Source organism: Opisthocomus hoazin, chromosome 4, assembly GCF_030867145.1.
Source record: "Opisthocomus hoazin isolate bOpiHoa1 chromosome 4, bOpiHoa1.hap1, whole genome shotgun sequence".
NCBI classification, from domain to species: Eukaryota; Metazoa; Chordata; class Aves; order Opisthocomiformes; family Opisthocomidae; genus Opisthocomus; species Opisthocomus hoazin.
The window spans coordinates 53,133,338-53,155,154 of NC_134417.1; the positions used below are offsets into that span (position 1 = coordinate 53,133,338).

At 40.2% G+C, this 21,817-nt stretch overlaps 1 protein-coding gene across 1 annotated transcript in view; it reads right to left on the reverse strand.

Moving 5' to 3' along the window:
* Window positions 1-21,817, reverse strand: part of KAT2B (lysine acetyltransferase 2B) — a 44,485-nt gene that overhangs the window by 7,755 nt on the left and 14,913 nt on the right. The window contains exons 5-13 of the mRNA XM_075417896.1: window positions 21,081-21,262; window positions 18,241-18,432; window positions 15,460-15,566; window positions 13,575-13,700; window positions 11,096-11,232; window positions 9,515-9,723; window positions 6,637-6,763; window positions 3,556-3,666; window positions 1,807-1,950 (exon numbers count right to left, since the gene is read on the reverse strand). Coding sequence (XP_075274011.1) covers window positions 1,807-1,950; window positions 3,556-3,666; window positions 6,637-6,763; window positions 9,515-9,723; window positions 11,096-11,232; window positions 13,575-13,700; window positions 15,460-15,566; window positions 18,241-18,432; window positions 21,081-21,262 — 1,335 coding nt within the window. The remainder of the gene's footprint in view (window positions 1-1,806; window positions 1,951-3,555; window positions 3,667-6,636; window positions 6,764-9,514; window positions 9,724-11,095; window positions 11,233-13,574; window positions 13,701-15,459; window positions 15,567-18,240; window positions 18,433-21,080; window positions 21,263-21,817) is intronic.

Consider the following 21,817-nt stretch of genomic DNA (forward strand, 5'->3'; position numbering starts at 1 on the left):
ATTACTTACTTCGTAACTGGGAGTAAACAAATGTGCAGCCATTCAGATCACCACAGTTTGAGAGACTATTTTCTTCGGAAATAACAAAGATGGACATATTTTTATTTTTAAGGACCTTTACTCCCCCATGCATAGTACTTTCTCTCAAAGATGAGCAAAAGAAGAAAATCAGACTTTCCACAGAGGTTACAGGTGTTAAGAGAAATACAGTATACATAGCACCATGGCCAGAATCCAGCATAACATCAAAATACTTTTAAACTAATTGTTAAATCCATCTTAAATCCTTCTTGTAATTTAGGAACTGGCAGCTTTTCCTGATTAAAACAAGTTGTTCAATCAGTAACACTGATTACTCACAAGTCAGCAGGTCACAAAGCTTTGCATAGAGGGATTTTTAATATTTTTCCGAATGACTGTAAATGAGCTACAGCTCAGGCAGTGCGAACTCACAAATGGTGGTCTGTGACCGATACCCAGTGTTGGGTGACATGGTCTTAGCAGCCATAGGCGCATACTCTAATTCTTTAAATAAAAGCTTAGATTGCATGAAAAGCTTCACTTCTAAAAGAACAGGGCTAGAGAAGTCTGATGTCCAGTACTGGCCAATACCAGCACCAAACTTCATCAGTACGTAATCCATACTGTCAACACTCAAAATTCCACTGCTGTTCAGGTAGCATCTTCATTGCTTTCAGTTTGAGCAGAGAAGCAAACATTCTTTATAAAGCTGCAGACTGTGAGGGCTATTTCTAAATTTCCTTGGAACAGGGAGAATAAAAAGCCTGATCTGTGTTTTGAGTGTCAAACAGGCAATCTTAAAGTGCAGTTCCAAAGGTCCATCCACTCTGCCCGCCCTGAAAACATCCCATCCCTGAGGGAAACGTGACATGTCTAGCAGTAGACTGGGATCTGAAGAGTAACCCAATCAGGCAGAAATGAAAGAGAAAAAAAATATGATCATGTTGTATGGACATAGGAAAACTTTCCCAATGAGTGAAGTTAAGAAACCTTGTAAATTAAATGTATAGCACTGAGATATTGCCTTCCTTTCTGCCAGCATGGGCCAAATAGCTCTAATGGAAGGAAAATGATGGTTCTATGAAGAAGCATTTTAACAAACTAAAAAGTCATGAGATTTGACCAGCTTGGAAGGACAAATTATCCTTGTAATTTGTATTTCTTTAAAAACCAAGGATGGTATTTAAACACAACAGGAAATATCTTAATGATTTTGCTAATAAACTGTCTTATTATATGGAATATTATTATGAACTAAATAAAGAATATCCCACATGAACTCCAAAGAAGGACAACCTGGAATTTAAGACAGCCCATTCTTGATTTGCATGTTAAAGTAGTGGCAGAAAAAAAATAAACCTATTTCTTTCAAGTAAAATACAGGACATGAAGTATAAATATTCAATTCAAAAGTCACTCTAATGAACACTACTGTCATTGGGGGGGAAAACATAAGAAAAAATTGACAAAGCTGCAGAACAAATCAATCTCATAAGATTTTGCTTAGTTATCACCTATGACAAAATTTAGATATGAAATACCCCTCAAAAGATCAGTACTTTTCAACACTTCTGTTATCATAAAGTTAGTAAGGTAGAATTTAATGCTTCAACTGCAAAAAATATGGCACTGGGACTTGAACGAAACAATCCGTCTAACTAATAAAAGTACACATTCCAATGTTTTAAGCACCAAAGCAGAGAAGAGACCTAACCTGGCACTGACTGAATTGTTTCTAAACATCTGAATAGATTATAATGTTCAGTGTTTCATTTCAGCCTTTACCTCTTTTTGCTTTTTAATGATGACCGAAAATTCTGTGTAGGGGATCCTTGGATTTAATTCACATCCCATTAATGTGGCTCCCTCATAATCCTTGATATAGCCAACATATTTTGCTTTTGGTACTTTAATATCTTTGGAGAAACCCTGAAGAAGATAAAAATTAATGTTGTTATGATGCTATTTTCCTTTTACATTTGTTTTAACTGAAATGCTATGACGATTTACAACCAAATTCATCATAATGTTAAAATACAGACAATACAATGGAAAGAGTTACAGACCACGGTTCATGGTGTTATAAACACCTTCTCATGGAAGTCACTTGATACAAGAACAGTTAATCGCTTATATGTACAGGAAGAGAAAGGAGATGGGGGAGATAAAGAGATCGAGGAAAAGATTTTTACTGTGGACAAACTGACTGGATTTTTGAAAAAATGTGGATGCCAGTCCTCATTAGTCAAGGAAAGTTGCTGCTGAAGTTGATGACAGTAACTTTATAGCCAGAAAAAACAATGATTTTTTTTTTTACTTTTGTATTTCAAGTGGAAAAAAAAAGACAACAAACCCTATTAAAAGTTCCAGAGTTATACTACAGTCTTCATACAGTTCTAAAGTTAACGGAAAAACAAACCCACAAAAGAATCAACCAAGACAATCAAAAGCAGTGTAGGACTCTCACTTTGGCTGAATTTTATTCTTCTGTTACAGTGGTATCTATGAAACCTCACAAAATTAGGAACCTAACCAGGACTTCTGCCTCACAATTTACCGTTAAAGGCTTCAGATTTACATACAGACTGAGCACCTTCAAATTGGGGAAGGGACATTTCAGATGTGAAGAGAGTCCAAACTGGAGAAGGGACATTTCAGACGTGAAATGGCTCTGTCTCCATAGATCCGACACCAGTATCACAAGCCCATCTTCTTATCATTTTGAATATGTGAAGAGCTAATTCTAACAGTTTTGTACATAAAATCGAAGAAGAACTGAGGTTGAAAGGGATTTAAGGAGGTGACCTAGCCCCACTCTTGCTCAGAGCAGGTCTGATCAGATCCAGTTGCTCAAGGCCACGTCCACTTTTGAAAATTGCCAAGGACAGAGGTTCCACAGCCTCTCTGGGCACCACTTTCCAGTATTTCACCACCCCCACCATTAAAAAAATTAAATCCTTGTATCTTGTTGCTATTTGCCATGATCTAACTTGTGGCTGATACCTCTAGTCTTATTGCTGTACATCTCTGAGAATAGTTTGACTCCATCTTCGCTCTATTGTCTGACCAGATAGTTGACACCTGTTTTCATCTATCAAACCTATTTTACAGATCAAACATCACAATATTTCCTGAACTTGAACCTCATGCTTCAAATCAGGGGCAGCTGTGAGCACAGGTCAAGTAAGTTTTAGTCTACTGCAGGTAAGTCTGGTCCTTTCTTACACTTCTTCTAGAAACAGTGAAGGAAATGAATGAATGAAGAAGCAGCCAACCCATATTCGACTGGTTTTTAGAATTGATAAATTATATGCTACACCATACAACTATATTCAGATGATTCCATCAAAGTAAAATGCATTATAAGCCAATATCATTACACAAGATGAACACAGAGCACATCTTGTAAATAAAACATAAATACATAAAATTGCACTTTATCTTTTATCCAACTACTTTGTCACGTCTAGTTGTTTAGTTCATCACTGCTAGATGTTAATTTCTTGCACCAGGTAATTTCTTACATTGACTTACTTGTTTTTTGAAGTAGCCAATAGCATATTCATCTGCATATGTGAGAAAGTTGAGAATGTTGTGTTTGATGTGGTACTCCTTCAGATGGTTCATTAGGTGAGTCCCATAACCCTGTGTGAAATGTATGAGGAAAAAAACTATTACAAAGCCTTTGGGGACTGCGCATATTAGAAACTGTGGACCGAAGGTTATTACATACTGTTTTTCAAAATGCACTTTTTCCTCTAGATAGTGTTTTACAGATTTTCTCATAACTTGGTGAGCTGTACTCAAGATCAAATGGTTTTCAGTCTTGTAAGGGTATCTTTGTGACCCATCAGGGAAAAACAAAATATCACGTCTTCTAGCATCTGATTCACTTTTAACCTAGAAGAGATCAAAACCTAGACTTTCTCTAGGGGTAAAGCGTAGCTCTAAAGAGGTACATTGTCCTGAAAGTTGTAACTCAAAGTGCACAAATATTTTTTCCCTTTTAAGTTATATATCAACTAATAATAGTCACATATTTCACCAATAACAAAGCTACGCCTATTGCAATAATAGGCCATCCGTTCCTCACTGTATCACTTCAAAACTGCAAAGCAGTAGGAATATCAAAATGACTCATTCTAGAGGAACCCATTCTGAGATGAGATCTCTGTTTTACTGTGTTTTTTGCACCTGTCACCGAATCAGACTCTGCCTCAAAGGATTTATAATCTGAACTTATCATAGGCATAAAAGGGAACAGTGGAACAGTTATTACCATAATAAGCAGCAGAAAATTACTGAGTCCACAACCAAATAAATAGCTGTGCCTTCTGACTGCACACAGGAATAATTTGCATTTTCGTTCAACCCCAAAATACACAAAACGTTCCGTTTATTCACATTTTCAGGAAAACTATAGTCTTCCCCTTCTGCTGAGAGATGAAGCAATGTAAAAAAGACAAGAAAGCCCATAATAATGTGTTGTTCCTGCATATATTCCAGTTTTAACATCATGGAGAATAACTGGACCCTTACAGAAATACACATGGAATGGTTTAGGGTAATCTGTTCTTGAAAACTGGGGAAAATTTTACTTCCGTTCCAGCTAGTGCTTGGAGCATCTGTATTCAGACCTCGTGTTCAAAATTAGGACCTCATACATGTAAAAATAAGTACTTCCAAATTTGAGGAAGCTCTTAAAGCCATGTGTTCACTTGTTAAAGTGGCACACATCATGCATGGCATCAAATACAAAGAAGTGGTTTGACAACCGATGACATGTTAAGTGGGGCACAGCATTTCTTAGAACTCAGATGTGCTCAAGATAATGAAGAGACTTTCTAATTGCAAATTCTTGTTCACAAATTCTTTGAAGGGGATGAAAACCCTGAACCAAGAATCTGAATGAAAAATCTTTTCCTTAAAGGCAAGCTAGCAGTACACGAGCCAGCCAAGCTCCTCACTTCCCTTCTCACCAGCAGGGTGAAAGGAAAAGTGTATGAGACAGACTGACATTTTATTTGCACCTGAAACAATCCAATTCAACCCAGCAATTCTAAAGCATCTAATCTCTGACAAAAAATGTCAACTCTGTGTCTCAGAGAAATTCCAGCAATTATAATGACAATTACTTCAAACATTTTCTGCCGGACACTTATTTTTATAACCCTCACAGGATTTATCCATTCTCACAAACCCTTCTGAAAGTCTAACAATCCTAAAAGGAAACTAAGCCATGTACAGTAAAATGTAAAATAATTTTGTAGCATGGGATCAGACTACCTCAAAAACAATCCAGCTTTTAAATATCATATATAAAGGAAAACAGTACCTGTATTTCTTACTCCAGCCTCAAATTAAAATAAATTTTGAATTTATTTTTCCCAAGAGTAGGCAGCTCACCCATGTATAAACATTCAGTTTTTCTCAATTACCGGTTGCTGGGGTCACCTTACTCAGACAGGAATGTGGGAAGGCCAGTTTTCAGAAATAGTCAACAGATCTTCACATACAGCGAGGTGCCCAGAGGGCAATTGCAGAAATTGTGCATTATGTGTGCATATGCAACCTAGGCAAATTCTCTGAGAGGTTAGATTTATTTGCTTTATTATATTCTGAAAGGTTATTCCTAGAGAATCACAACACACCTTCGGCAGCTTAACTTGTGTAGTGCAGTTGGTTGTTTTAGTAGAATGAAAATAATTTGTATGAATTATCCAAGCTTAGAATAGACATACTTCAAGCATCTTCTGTTATTGTACGCATTTGCTAAAACACTGGGATCCTTTTATGACAGGCCACTGCTCTCTAACACCAGAGTTGAATAAAATCAAACATAATCCAAGTACTAAAAATTGTCACAGGCTTTCAGTCCCACCATGTTACCCTTCCAAAGTAGGGTACATATTCCCTTCTAAAGTAGGGCATACAATTTCTGCATGTTCAACTGCTACAAACTCTAAATAAATCCACATATTGGCTCTAACAGTTTCAACTGAAAAACCTAAAGCTACAGCACCATCTATAGGCAAAATCCTAAATCACATGGCCATAGTTAGATCTACCTGTAGTCCCCGAGAAAGCAAGAGGAATCTCCTGTATTCATAGCGCTCTACATTCTCTCAACATAGCAGCTAATTCTCAACACTCTGAGAACATTTTGTGAAAGGAACTGAAAAAAGAGCTTAGAGAATAGTGCATGTGCTTATTTTGAGATAAAACTATACCAAAATTCTGGATATAGCTCATTTTCATTCAAATCACGTAACATCACAGTGTGATTGGACACAAATTACTGTCACACACAAGCAATACTTAATTCAGTCAACCATGAGGTGTTACACCACTGTTGCTGAAGACAGAGGAGTGAGTAGTCCAAGAATGGGAGACAACTGACCACTCTGTGTTGAGGACGATTTTTTAATTATTAGAAATAATCCTACTATTATGCTGATGATTCTAAATCTGCACATTAGTTTTTGTGTAGTATATTCTGAATCACTATATCTTTCAACTCTGCAATATATTCAATGTGACTAACAGATTTAGAAGCATATGCAGTGGTGAATCGGACTCAAATACATTTAATGAACACTAGTAGAGAATTTTTACCTTGACTTGCTCATTGGAAGTCACAGCACAGAAAACAATCTCCGTAAATCCCTGGGAGGGGAACATCCGGAAGCAGATACCACCGATAACACGACCATCTTTTATTAATGCAAGGGTCTTGTGTTTCCTGAGTAGACAAAAATAACAGTCACTTTAATTCATGTACATAGTACATAATGTGCCATTACCCTCCTTTTTCAGAAACTTGATTCACTTCTTTCCATGATGCTAATGCAATTGTATATGCCTCTGTTAAGTTAGCTGTTTGTATGTACAGAAGAGTTGCTATTTTAACATCATGCTTTGAATTTACCATAAAATTCATCATTCATGCAGTAAGGTTCTGGCCTTGCCAATTACTGCTAGATACTAGGGTAATGCCCAATAAATAAGGGTTGTATCGCTTTCATTGATTCTAGTGCCGACAGTTACACCATTGTGCAGCTCTCAGGATTTTACCCTGAATAAATTAGAAATTAATGGAGTTAAAGGACAGTAAGTTCTTCCTAAGGGATTCCTGTTCCCTTGCGAGCACTCTCTATAGGTAAGCTATCAGTTTCAAACACAGCTGATGAAGCAAGAAATGATATTTCATATTTAGTGGAATCAAGACGAGAATAAATATCCATTTCTGTTGCATTTACATTGCCTGACAGAAAAGATAAAACAAGGTGCAGTCTGAACTCTTGTGTGAAGGATTAAGAATTTTAGTGTCATCCTCAAGGTCTGGAAATATTTACACGGCATCCGTCTCTAGATTATTCAATACACAGTATCACATAACTTGTATAAACAATACAGTAAATTTACAGAAGATATCTTTTTTGGAGGCAGAGGGGGAGGTTGGTGCCGAAAGTGAGGCCCTTCCAAAAAACGTTAGTCTGAAGAGTAGTAATATTTTATGTTCCACCGTTAAAAGAAATTTTATACATTTTATATACTCTTCTTTTTGTACTTACTTTGTGCTTTTTATTTGTGGAATGTCAGCAGTAACATAGTAGCTTAATCTTTTAATTTTGTTTCCTTCCTCATGTTTGGAGTTATTTAAGCAACAAGATTCGGTTAAGATGGCCATTTCAGAAATAAGAACATTAAAGGTGATAATAAGTAAGGTAACAGCTGAAGGAAATTTGGGAAGAGAACTGTTGGATTCCAATATCTCCTGCTCAATGTAGGTTTGTGTGTACCCACTACTGAGCAGAGGTGCCCAGTGTGTGTCTCTGGAGATTCACGGCAGATGCTGGGATTCTCTGTGCCGTCCAGGCGATGCGCTTTGCTTCCTTTGGGTCAACTGTTTGCCACAGGCACATAAGGGAGCGCATTTTCTTGCTGTAGCTATACCCATACCTCTTTCTCAAGCACAGACCACTCTCCAGATAGATATCTATACTGAAGAGCACTTAAACTACCAGCAGTTCCTCTCAGCCTACTAGAAAGGTTTTTTTCAGTAAGGGAGGGCCTAGAGAAACATGGGAGAAGGCGATGGCTCAACATCACTACTTCAAAATTTTGCTTTGATGTTTGGTCATGAGGAAACCTGACTTCTTCAACCAGTAACCTCTGCTTGAGATCACAGTGCTGCTAAGGCTCCTAAACTCAGACAAGATCCTGTTGCTGCCTCTCTCTCTCAACCGAGTGCCTCCCCAACATAGGAGAGGTAAGAGAGTCTGGACTGGTGCTGGCCCTCACAAGAACAGTGCTGTTCGCCTCTGAAGAACCCAGGAGAAGGCCCCAAGATGAGTCTCCTGTGCCTGGAGACCGAAGTCCTGTCCTACAGTCCCCCGCACTGGGCTGTTTGTGCTTCAGGGATGGCACAGACCCAGCAGCAGCAGCGTTTGCTGGCACCGAGAGAGTATTGCCCAGGGAATGCCAGTGAGCCTAACAGCAGAGGAAATGGTTCCAGAAATGTTTTCATAACTGCTGCAGCTACAATACCAGGCACAAAGACAGAGGCTGACATCACCAGTGGTGGAGGAAGGCTCTTCCACGAACCAGGCTGGGTAGCTGGCTGCAGTCAGCTCAGTCAGAGCTCCTCAAGGTCACTGCTGACACACAGCAATGAGCCCACAGGCATCCTCCACTGCGAAGGGCTGCCATCAGTACGGCAGGCCCCTAAGGCTATCCTTGGGCATGGATCACTAGGAGGCAGAAATTTTGGAAGAACATACTGGTTGAGGGGAAGCAGGCTCTACAAGAAACACAATGGTGGAGAAATGCACACTTCTATGAATTTCCCTTTGTGCTTGAGCAGCTGAGGCACAATTCAGTCAGGACACTTGGGTGAGTGGAAGACTGTACAGCCTGTAGATGCTGCTACAGCCAACGTGTCTCTTTTCAAGTGCCTGCAGTGTAGAGACGCACCCAAAGCAAGACAGGAAACTTGCACTGATAAAGAGAAAAGCAATGTGCTCGGGTGAGGAGTGATTTCTCCCATGCTGCCTTAAATGCTACTGTTCTTCATAAATCCCACAAGTTCTTCTCATTGAAAAACTTCAGTCTCTGCTGGTTCATGATCTCCACAAAGGATGGAGCAGCCTGCAAGTTAGTATGGGCCCAGAAACCACTAATAAGCATCACAATTACTTTCTGACTTTAAGTTCCAACATTTTAATGTACAAGATAGGTAGGAGCCTTCCCCACAGACTCATGTCCCACAACAGGAAGCCACTTGTCATTAATGCAGCCACCGAGACGGTATTTGGGTACAATCCAATTAGATTGGCCAGGAATTACAGGGGCTTCACAAGATGGGAAAAGGGTAGCACGGGTAGACCCGCCCTCCACACCACCTCAGCTGGCCCCTTCCTGCACCACTGCCTGCAAGCAGCACCAGGCTCTCTCCATCTCAGCCGCCAGACCCCTTGCCAGCGGTACTCACGGATCAAAGACTAAGCGTGTGATGTACTCCTTTGGCATTCGAGGCAGCTGATGGGAGAACACGTTCTGCAAACCCACCAGCCACATCATGATCTTCTTGTTGGGCTTCTGGTTCAGGGAGTTGCCGACCACGTGGAATTCGATCACCCCTCTGCGCTCCTCCAGCCTTGCCGCCTCATCCCGGGCCGAGTGCGCTGAGAGGAAATTGGTCTGCACCACACAAAAGAGGAACAAAATCACGTTTTGGAGATTTCACATCCTCTCATGCAACAGCCTTAAGGAATCACACCCCCTCTTTTTTCCAAGTCATCTTCTTACAAAAACAAATCTGCCAATGATTACCTTTTTCTAGCAGAAGTGACACCATCAAATAAGCTGGCTATGTCTCCACTACAGTGTACAAAGGCTTATTCAAACTTCTTTTGGTAAAGATTAGGTAACAACAGCAATGGTTACTACTCAACAAGTTCCAAAATCTCTCAAGGGACAGCACTCATCCAGCTGAAGCCTATGCCACTAAGTTTAGACATTTTCTTTAGTATGGCCAGCTTGGACAAAAGTAGTGGATTCGCCTGCGCATATTGCGGATCACATATTTTAATGGCAGTGCAGGCAAAGTCATATTTTTTCATTTTAATAGTGCTGTCCACTATCTATGCCACTATCCTAAAAGCCTAAAAAGAATATTTCAATTCCTACTGATTTTGCTGTTACATATGTAGCAATTGCATCCATATATTTGAATAGAGATGAAATCAATACAGTCAATTTATGTAGCTTTTTTTTTTTGAAGATCATTTTACAATGCCAAAACATCTCTGCATGCACATACTGTTTACTTTTCAGAGCAAAGTTTGGCTGCTAGGTTTCTAGTCACTGCCAGCCCCAACAGCCACACTGGCACAGCATTTGTAATATGCAGAGCCATCAGTCATAGTATATCGTTTGAGTAAGAATGTAGGTGGTTCCAAATCTTTAGCAGTCTCTAGCTAAACTTTGGCAAACAAGAGCTGCTGGCAAAACATAGCCTGGCGAGGGGAACAGAAGGAGGAAAAGCCAGCCAAAAAAAAAAAAAAATTGTGCAATTCTGTACATGGCACAATTCTGCAACTCTGTTTGTTTTTCTCTTCCAGCCAAAAAAAAAGAGCAACTGTGGAAGACAGAGCAAATAACTGTTTAGATCAGTCCTTCTGCAATAGACAGAGGTTTTAAATTTGGATCTTTTATTCTGCTGCAAGATTTGAACCCTATTCACCTTATGAGCTACATCTCTGATTAACAATAAAAAGCATACGCTGGAACTGTTCTGTAACAGAAGCACCTTGCAAAATAACCTGGAATGTACTTTTTTTTGCTATCACTCATTTCTGAGTCTCTTTGCAAACATTACACAATGCATTAAAAAAAACGGTAGTACTATTCTTCATGTTAATGATGCAAATCACATTCTTCGAAAGTCTCTATTTTCCTTAATGACAGCCTGGCAAGTTTTGTGGACTCTTAGCTTATCATACTCTATCCACGTGGAACACTTATTGAAAACAGACCATTTAGAAACATACCACATCTATACATTTCTCACCTCTGGACCGAGCATTGCTGCAGGATCTGTAATTGTTGACATTACTTCATTGATTAGCTCAATAGGAATATCTCCTATAACCCTTGGTCTTTTTGAATCCTCCAGAGAATAAGGTTCATTATTTTTTCTCTTTTCCCCTATAAAACAAACCCAGGATAAATTAGAAACAACCACACTGTCACAGACCAGCACTGTGAAGCCTAGCACTTCTGATATACTCTTTAATTTGTATGCCAAGTTTGGGGATTTTTTTTTTTGTAATCCCTATAGAAAGGGAGAAAGAAATGGAATCCAAACAATACTTATAACTGCTGCAATTTTGTCTTTGTACTAGGATATTAGCATCACACAGGATGAATATACTTTTTCTCCCACACCTCTGTAAATTCACAGTAAAACTACTTGCTTTTCTTTTTGCTTCACCGTCCTCTGCAGTGAGCTTCTGTGCTGCCGTCTTGGAAGGTCAGTGCTCAATAGAGAAATTGTAGTGGATATTTTGGATAACATGAAATCCCATTCTGAGATTCACTGGAATTAAGTATCCATTACAGATTTCTTTTACCCTTTTTGTAAACCAAACCGCACATCTGGCCTGACACGTCATACATATTTGACTTAGAAAATCCATATGAAGTTTCCAAATCAAAATATAGCATGTTAATTATTAACCGCCCTACTAACTGCAGACCAACATGTAATATAGCACAAGCAACTAGTTAAACAAATTCATGAAAGAAAAGTCCACCAAGGACTAGTAGGTACAGTAATACTGGCAGAGCCAGCTGCTAGCTCAGGATTTATCCAAGCAGCAAGCTGCCAAGTACTAGGAAAGCATACAAACAGGAATATTACTCCATATTTACCTTATTCCTGTATTTTTTTTCCCTAAAGATCTGCTGCTGGTCATTGTCAGAGCCAGGATGCAGAATTTTGCCTTTGTGATCAGCACTTAGCAGTGAGGTAAGTTGGTTTGGTTTTTGCTGGGTTCCCCCCTTCCCCAGAAGGAAAATCCACAATGCTTTTAAGATTTTATTTCTGAAACAACCAGATAGTTTAGGGCCCACTATGCCCACTATTTTGCACATATTGTAAAGATTTTTTTTTCCACAACTATAGTGCTCTAGATGTATGAGGATGAAACTTCTTTCCCCTTTTCAGACTTTCCAGAAGTACAGTTGTTTTATTCACAATAGCATTTTACTGCTAATCTCTCTTCATTGCAGAAAAGGTTTATTCCCCCTCTTTATTTCTTACTTTTTAAACAATTATTCATATGTGAACGGACCTTCCTTATTTGTTCCCAAGGGACTAATTTCTTGGTTTAAAACAGAATTTTTTGGAAGCAATTTGTAAAAAGCTTTCTGGAAATCCAGGTACACAAAACTCCTTCCAAATGCTCACCAATTCCTTCACAGATACGTACAAGTTGTGAGTTCTACAAAAGGCACACTGAATTTCCGTGAATCACATTATTCACACATTTATTCATTCCATTTTTAATCAGTTTATGTTTCTTCTAATTGTGTCAAATAGGAGACTTACAATTGACAGTTTCCTGAATTCCTATTTAAAAAACTAGTTTTGCATCTGTGTGTTTCAATTCTGTAGTGCTGAGGGCAATTCCAATGACAACTCAGCTGCACAACTTAACTATTAGTTTGCCAATACCATGTTTCTTTTTGCACTCTCGTATAACCGACTACTTACTACTCATTTTACTGATCTGTAATAAAACAAAAACTTCTACTTATTCTAATTTTTAAGGCCATTCCTCAACTTGTCCCTCAAATACAGCTGAAGTTTAGGGGACTCCTTAAGTTACTCTGTAGTGAACGCCGAGGCTAAGAATTCATTTAGTTTGTTTTACTGTCTTGAGGACTTACTTTAAACGTGCTCATTATCATCTCTCTGACCTACAAACTCTCTTGACAGGCTCATTAATCCTGAGGTGTTTGAAAAAGGATTTATTAGGAGAATTGATGCATTCAACAACTGTTTTTCCCCAAAACGTTTTTTTGTTGTTGTTGTTTTTTTAACCTGACCTCATTCAGGTTTTAAATTTAACCTGGTTGGTGTGTTTGTGCTTTTCTTTATTGCTCAAATGTATCCAATTTCAGTACCTTGAAAGATTTCAAAAATAAATAAATGAAAGAGCCTCTTCTACTCTGTCTTTATTTAAACAAAATATTTTTTCATTGCTCATAATACATGTACTCGAAGTAAAATATTATTCGACAACCTCTGACACCAGCAGACCTTTCCCCATTTTAACTGAATTTAAACAAATCTTTTTTTTTTTTTCCCCCAGATACAGTTGCCATGTCTGCTAGTTAAACATTACCATAGTGGAGAAAAAAATGTCTGTGCATGTCTTTTAGCAAAAACACCTCAAGGTCACAGAGGGAAGGCAATGGTCACCATATACTGCAACTACTGATAAATCAGCAGAAGCCCAAAAGCAAGTCTCCCTCTTCATTACCTAGGTTTGGGTCAAGGGCAGAAGAAACTCTGCAAGCAGGACTCGTATTCCCACTGTTGGGTTGCTCCAGAGACGAAGGACTTGCACTGTACGAAACAGATCTTGCAACAGGAGGAGGACTGATAACTGCAATGGCATAAATGACAAACACAAAAAAATCAGGACATGGAGCCCATTACGGTGCTGACTGAAGGACTGTCACCACAAGGGACCGAACTTCACACCCACTGCCTGAGAAGTAACAGGTAACACTGTGCAACACAGCAATGCCACCAGTTCTCGAGCAGAGACACTAGAGCTTTCTCTCAACCTGTTTTTCTAAGCTTCTGCCTAACGAGGGACTGTATTACCACTGGCAGAGATTGCAAATATCAGACTTTATTATTCTGCAGTGCTGAACACAAGCTAAGAAAATAAACTTGCTTCACATACCTGCCAAGCCTGCTGGTGTTTAGCTTCATGAAAACGCTTTTTGCAGGGGTCTATTGAAAAGCAAAACCCCATCATTCAGCTTCAGCTGTCCACTTTAGCAGTGTTCAAAGACTGGCTGGACAAATCAGCTCAGTAAAGGGAAAAGTTATTGCACCCATTAAAAGGATGAAACTACTATTTTAAAAGGCCACAGACTAACATCTCTCTCCCTCTAATATTTAAAAAAAAAACCCCACTCATCCCAAATCATCCAGTTTTCATTTGTGTCAGGACATCTGGAAGGCAGACAGGGGGCAAGGTGACAGCTCAGTGACAGCTCGGTGACAGCTCATAGTCTGGACACCTGGAGTCTTTCTCTTTACATGGCTTTATCCTGGTGTCATCACAAGAAACAACTCTTTTGTGCCATATTCATGCCAAGAATCCAGTGCTTAAGAGGTGCACATTAAAATGAAGCACTGCAGAAACGTACATTATAGAATGAACTCAGAGAGCAACACGATTTTAGAGTTGCAATGAATTTGTGCCTAAGGCATAATTCACCAGTTCATGGTGCAGACCAGGAATTTCTCACAAAAAAAAAAAAAAAAAAAGCCTATATGTGTCACAGTGGAATTTCCCTGCTACTCTAGGAAATTCACTATCAGATAAAGTGCTGACATGATGATTTTTTCAACTGATAACCAACAATTGTTCCGAAACACTGGATTATTACAAAATATTAAATTAAATGCCTGAAAATTTAAGACAAGCCCTGAGCAGCACAAATGGATTTTAAATACTTCTGAGCCAGAAAGAAGAGGAGAAGGCGAAAGTGAAAGAAAACCATCATCAATGTCTCCCTGAAATTTTAGGGATGACTTACACCTCAGCACCCTAACTGAGGAAAAGTGAATAAAGCTGCAGAATAGCTGATGAGGTAAATGAATAAGAAACAAAGCAAGGAAAAGCTACAAAAAAACAACCCAAGAAAATCAAAGGCATGTGTGCAAAGGCAATGGGACATCTGATGTGAAAGGTCCCAACTTCCCGACCGCTAGGCCCTGAATCGCTACGGCTATGGCATCAGAGGACCAGTGTGGTTCCTCATGCAAGGGGACCGCAGTCCAGCAAGGTGACCCACCATAGCCATTCACCCACTGACCACTCTCACTTGCCCACACTTGAGTGCACTTATGCTGCTTGAATACTCAGGCGGTTTGCCTCAGTGCCCAGCCTGCTCCACTGGCACCTCCAATTAGCTGGATTTCATCTTCAAAACACGATCTTTATACGAGGAAGCACCAGAGAGTCAGACAGCTGTGCTTACTCGAGGCAGACTGATGTTGGTCTTTATAAATAGCCTGCTATTTATAAAGCTGCATATCTAAGTCTCGTTCCTTAGAATTCATCACTTGTGCAGGTTTATCTTTACATTCAGGTGCTCCCTTACCTGTAACTAAACACAAATTACCTGTCTGGATTCCCAGCTGGCCAGTTCGGGAACTAGACACCATGAAGTCTTGATCCCAAATGGGAGAATTCTGGCTGTACACTTCTTCTTCCAGCATTGACAGAAACCTAGGCACAAAACCAGGTGAAATATTAACTTTATAGGATCATTCAAAACAGGTTCTTCTTCAGAATAAGCATTTGCAACTTTCTTGTAATTTAAAAATATTAACGATACAGTAAGAAAATGCTGTTGGCCAATTCCTTTAAAAAAAACCAAACCAAACGCACACACACAATATCACAAGCCAGAGTAGACATTTAGTATCTTAATTCAGTAGAGTGCTTTCACCTATGAAAATTTATCTTTTATTATAAGCAATATTTATGTAATTTGCAAATGCAGAAAAAACCAGTTACAAACTACTTTTACAGAACAAAACTGTGCACTACTAAGAAAGCAATGAGTTGACAGATGCCAAGGTACTCATGCTGTACAACGATGACAAAACATGTCTGTTTTGATAAACCAATGTTTTGCAGAGGCACTTGCTTTTTGCCTCTTAGATTTATAAAATTCCAGTGTTAGTTATTAACAATGCTCTTAGGAAGATATCTTCATTCCTTTAAGTGTGCTACTGTAACATTTAATTGCATGTTTGTGCTTGTATAACAGTATTTTTAATCTTACTTTGGTACACCTACAGAAACAGCGTGATTTTAAACCTCTTGGTATTATTACATGTGAGAGAAATTCGACAGACCAGACTATCCAGCTTTAAGTGTGCTACTGTAACATTTAATTGCATGTTTGTGCTTGTATAACAGTATTTTTAATCTTACTTTGGTACACCTACAGAAACAGCGTGATTTTAAACCTCTTGGTATTATTACATGTGAGAGAAATTCGACAGACCAGACTATCCAGCATGCTTGCCTTCACAGGGCTAACACATCAATTCCATTTCAGAAGCAAGATAGCTGCATACCCTATGTCGTACAAAAGGAGTTTTCAGACCAGAAGTTGACACAGCACATTCTTACTCTCTAGAGTCATCTATATGTATAGAAACTGTCTAGCTGAAATCAATAGGACTGTTGAGTAAGACTTTCTTGAACGGGACAAGGATTTTCAGGATCAAGTCCTGCTCTTTTATATATAGGGCATTTATACCCAAGCACAGCAATGTGCACTGTTTTCTGCTATCTAACAGCTGATAATGGCTAAAAAGCTTATAACAGCTACTTGGCCATCTGTGACGGAGCAGAAGCACAAATTAAACTTTAGCCAAGGTTACATTTACAGGCAGCACAGAGGCTCTGTGCTCAGACCCCTTGGTGACTATTTCCTAGGTCCTTACAGACACAACCTGTGGGTGATCCCTTTGCCCAGGAAGGAGCAGCCAGGAGCCCTGCTCCGAAGCCAGGCACCAGCTCCGTGCTCTGAGCTGCAGCTCCTCCGCAGGGTTCACTCTGCTTAACGCCAGCAGAGTGACAAGTACAGCCCATAAAAGATCTAAAAAGTTATTCGTACTTCCCACAGATCATCAGCAAACAGTGCTGGTGTTTCTTTTTTTCCCCAGCAGAATATTAAAAGGAACTGCAGCGAATAACAATGCTTTTCAAATTACCTATCTAGGCTGTAAAAGGCAGTGGGAACACAGGGGCGTATGCACACCTCCTTCCTCTGCAAATCTGCTCCTTGTATCAATGCAGTGTTAAATCCTTTTCTATACCTATTTCAGTGCCAGACCATGATCCTATTCCCAGATATACACAAACATTCCTTTATCCATCACAGTCTACCGTTATGTTTCTCAGAATGGTAACAGGCACTATTAAGAATAGTAGGAGTAACAAATCCTGGCTCTACCCAGCTTTGGAAAGCTCATGTTGTTTTTCATTCCTCTGAGCACTAACCAAATCCCAGCCCCAGGCAGTAGCTTGCATAGCACCAGCGCCACCAGCTCTCCTGCAGGTTTAGTTCCTTTGTTGTTAGGAGGGACAGACTTTTATATTATGGCCTAGAGAGCCAAGCCCCCCTCCCAAAATAAGGACACACTGTTTTAACAGGAAGCATACCATGAACGATCCTGTCACCACCACCACCATCCTTCACCATGAGTAAAATGATTGAAATTAAGGACTGTCAAAGTTGAGCATGTTTCAAGACAAGTCATTCTCCCACATACCCCAATATGTAATTATCGTCGATTAATTGTGAGAGATTGTCATCAATATTCCAGTGCTGGAACAGGTAGTTAATATGAAATTCATGAGTTTAGAATTCACTGATGCAGCTTCATATTGACTACTCTGTTCCTTGTCAAATGAAGACACCTCTTCCGGGGGTCGGGTGACTGCTTTGTTCCCTGTTACAATGTTGAAAGAAGCTGAAATTCTTAGGTGTATATAAACTCTAGTACACCACTTCCTTTTTCACTGCTCCATCACAAAAGCAGAAGCAAGCATATGTTTTTGGAGGCCCAGACCTATGTTGCTTCCAAGGACTACAGAAAAAAAAAAGTAGGTGACCAACAATACCTGCTAATAGGCAATAAGCATAACCCCCAGCAAGATGAATAATCCCTTTTATAAAGTAAAGCTCTAGGACAAAGCAAAACAAGGGGTTGTGTACATAAAATACACTAGTTCAAGCTATGGCAGAAAAGAAAGCTGCAGTATTAACTCGTTACTGAATAAAAGGAGAAATTATTTTAAACCGCCGGTAATTTTTCCATTTCCATGCCAAAGTAGTATACTACTGGTTAACCTTGAATGCAGGCACATTGCGACCCCTTACTTTGGAAAATGGGTGAGGATTAGTGTTCGTTTCTCTTGAGGAAGCTTGTCTTTTTCTTGCCTGGCCTGCTCCAACAGTTGCCGTCTCATTACAGTAAAAACGGAGCGAAGCAATGTCCTACCGAAAACCTGGGTTGTTTCATAGCGAGGTAGACTGTCACAGAACTGAGGGACATTGCAATAACAAAGCCACCTGCAAAGGGGAAAAATGCCAGATAACTATCTCCATCTAACACATGAATGAATGCAATAAAACCACTACCCAAATCATTTATAACACAGCTGAGAGCTACATGACCATATAAATCAGTTCCACATCAAGTCTGGACACAGTTAAGCAGCATTTATACTGCCCAGTTTTTTAAAGAAATGACAGCCAAGTTCTTTTAGGTCTCCATATATTCTGCAGGCTAGTTTCCACAAAGTGCTCTTGTTCCAGACAATAATCATAGATCACATAAAATTCATGTTGATGTCAGGGATTCTCTCCACAGCTTATTCATTCAGCCTCCCACATCTCCTACCTATGATTCCAAATACCCTAAGCTGGCCCATTTTCCACTCTTTAAACTTCTACATTTCCCCACATAGACACAAAAGGGGTGGCACTTCTAACTAGCTCCATCCCAATCCGACTGGACTCCCACCCTGGTCTCCCACCAGCTGGCTTCTTGTCATTACACCCTGGCTTGATACTCTGTCATTTACCAGTAATGAGTTTTGCATTAAGAAGTACATGTGAAAATGTAGCATATAGTGTTACTCTTGGAAAAGGGATGATGGTACTGGAGAGGTAAACCAGGAGTACACTGACTATGTAGGTGATGGTATCTGTTAATTTTATAAGCAAGATTTCAGTATCTGCATGTAAGTCAACAGTCAATGGTATCTGTTACTTTAGCAGAATCAGACCCCAACTACTATGAAAGCTCCAACACTGAAAAGAAAATGTTAGGAATTGGATGCAAACAGACTGTGCTGGACCCTGTTTTCTCATCCAGACTCAAAGTACAGCCTGTCTCAAAGTGCTCTCCCAAACTCTTGTGTCTTCATCTTTGCAAACACAAGAGTTGAGAAAGAGTAGTGAGATACAGCTGTTTGCAGACCTCTGCTCCCTGTTCTTGGCTGATAAAGCATGCCTGGAAAAACATGAGGATGCATGTGAAACTCTGATACAGTTTCACTCTAATCATCAGGCTTTCACGTGAAGTCGGTGGCTGCAGGAATTCCCGCGGTCCACAGCAGCTTCCTCAGCACCCCGAGCCGCACCTTGAACATGGCGGAGGGGAGCAGCTCACAACGGCAGGTTAGACCAGACAGAAAGGGGCGGCACCCAGGGTCAGAGGGAACCTTTGGGATTGCGGGCAGGAAGGTCTGAGACACCACAAGTGACAAAATGTCACCAGTCAGAGCCAATGCTAGCTATTGATTCCTAACAAAAGTTGACTCCAACCAACCCTGGCTATCTGACATCTCTATCACAAACAAATGGAGGCCAAAGACCCGCCAAACACAGTCTTAGGAGCCCCGTGGACTATCAGCAACTGTCCTTTACGACAGGCAGATATTTGAGGTGACCGGTCATCTGAGAGCAGCCCGGTCGGACACAGACACAGTGTCACCAGCCGCCATCTCAGCTCACACCAGGCTCTGCTGCTCTCCTTCGCGGAGCTGAGGCTCGTCAGAGGAGAGGCCACCAGGAAAGCGGGCAACAGGTGGCGGCCATACTCAGCCACGAGAAGCATCCCCGGCCACTCCTGGGGTCGGCTGTGCTGGCGGAGACGTGGGCCAGCCGCTGCCTGCACCCACAGGGACCCGAGCCGCTGTCGCTGTGCTCACTCAGAGAGGCCTCGCACCATTGTCACGAGAAAAGCATAACTAAGAGACATCCAGCTTTTTATCCCGGCTCTTCTCCCTCCGTGACTAAGTTATTCCTTTGAATTCTGCCAGTGTATTAAAAGCTTATAACAAGAACTATCATTTTAAGGAATGTAAGGGTCCAGGGAGACCTTATTGAGGCCTTTCAGTACTTGAAGGGGGCTCATAAGAAAGGGACAAACATTTCAGCAGGGCCTGTTGCGACTGGAAAAGGGGTAATGGTTTTAAACTAAGGAGGGGTAGATTTAGACTGGATATAAGGAAGAAATTCTTTACAATGAGGGTGGTGAAACACTGACACAGATTGCCCAGAGAGGTGGCAGCTGCCCCATCCCTGGAAACATTCAAGGCCAGGTTGGACAAGGCTCGGCGCAACCTGATCTTGTTGAAGGTGTCCCTGCTTATTGCTGCGGGGTTGGACTAGATGGCCTTTAAATGTCCCTTCCAATCCAAACTATTCTATGATTCTATGATGTCTGTTCACCATTTAGCATTCAGGCACTTAACAAAATTTTTTTAATTTTTCGAATCTTCCATGATTTGGTTTCAAACTGTAATGCTTTACAATGTTTAATGTTATCTTCTTTCTTTTCCTTTTTTTTTTTAAGTTGAATAACAAAGTGCCTGAATTTTTCGTACACAAAATAAGTATCTTACATGAGACTGATCTCTTAAGAAGACTGAGAGCAACTTTGCAAACACAGGACGTCCAAAAGCGTTGTTAGACACAGATGTTCGGGAGCTCTACTCCCTGTTCTTGGCTGATAAAGCACTCCTCTCAAACCACGAGGATGCATGTGAAACTCTGATATAGTCTCACTAAAATCCTCAGGTTTTCATATAAACTCCATGACTGTAAAAATTCACAAGGTGCACTTATGGCGTACCGGTACCAGTGCATTCCTGAAGTGTGTACGTGCTGTATTTGTAAGCAAGATTTGTAAGAAGCAAAAGCAGCATTACCTGGTATAATTCATTTTATACCCCGCAATATCATCATTAGGTGATCTTAGTCTTCGCTGAGAAGGTGTCTCCAGGTGCCAGTAGTTAATACGGTTCAGAAACATTTTAGCCAGCTCCACTATTGTTTGCCTTTCCTTTGACGGTAAGTGGCTAAATTTGTACTGCACAAAATTATTCACACCCTTAAAACAGAAGAAAATTATGTTTAACTCTTTAGCCACAATTTTTGCAGGAGTGTCCTCGAACATTCCTCGCTTTATGGTTATTAACCCTGAGCCTGCATTACATGGGAAAGAAAACAAATACTGGAGGCCATGAACTCCTTGCTCAGCTACTTCTGTAGCTGCCACAGGCTGATCCCCCTGGACACAGCAGTCGGTACTTCCAGATGTTCTTATTCTATCCATCTCCAGCAGCTGACTTAAAGGGAGAGAAGCAAAATTTCTATAATTTTCCTTGCTTTTCGAAGTAAAAAACTTTGCCAGAGAATAAAGAAAGATCCAGGGGGCTTTATTCTATATGCTCACTTCTGCACAATTTTGCTGATAACCACGCTGCATGATTTATTCCCTCTGTAATCAAGTATCACCAAAAAACATCTCCAGCCACATTTCAATAGTAGACGATGGCTTGTGGACTTCTATTTAAGTTTGTGTCTACACGTCATATTATTTCTTCAAGAAGTGCCAGTATTTCACAAGCACATCACTTCACTGCACTTTGTATACTGTCTACTT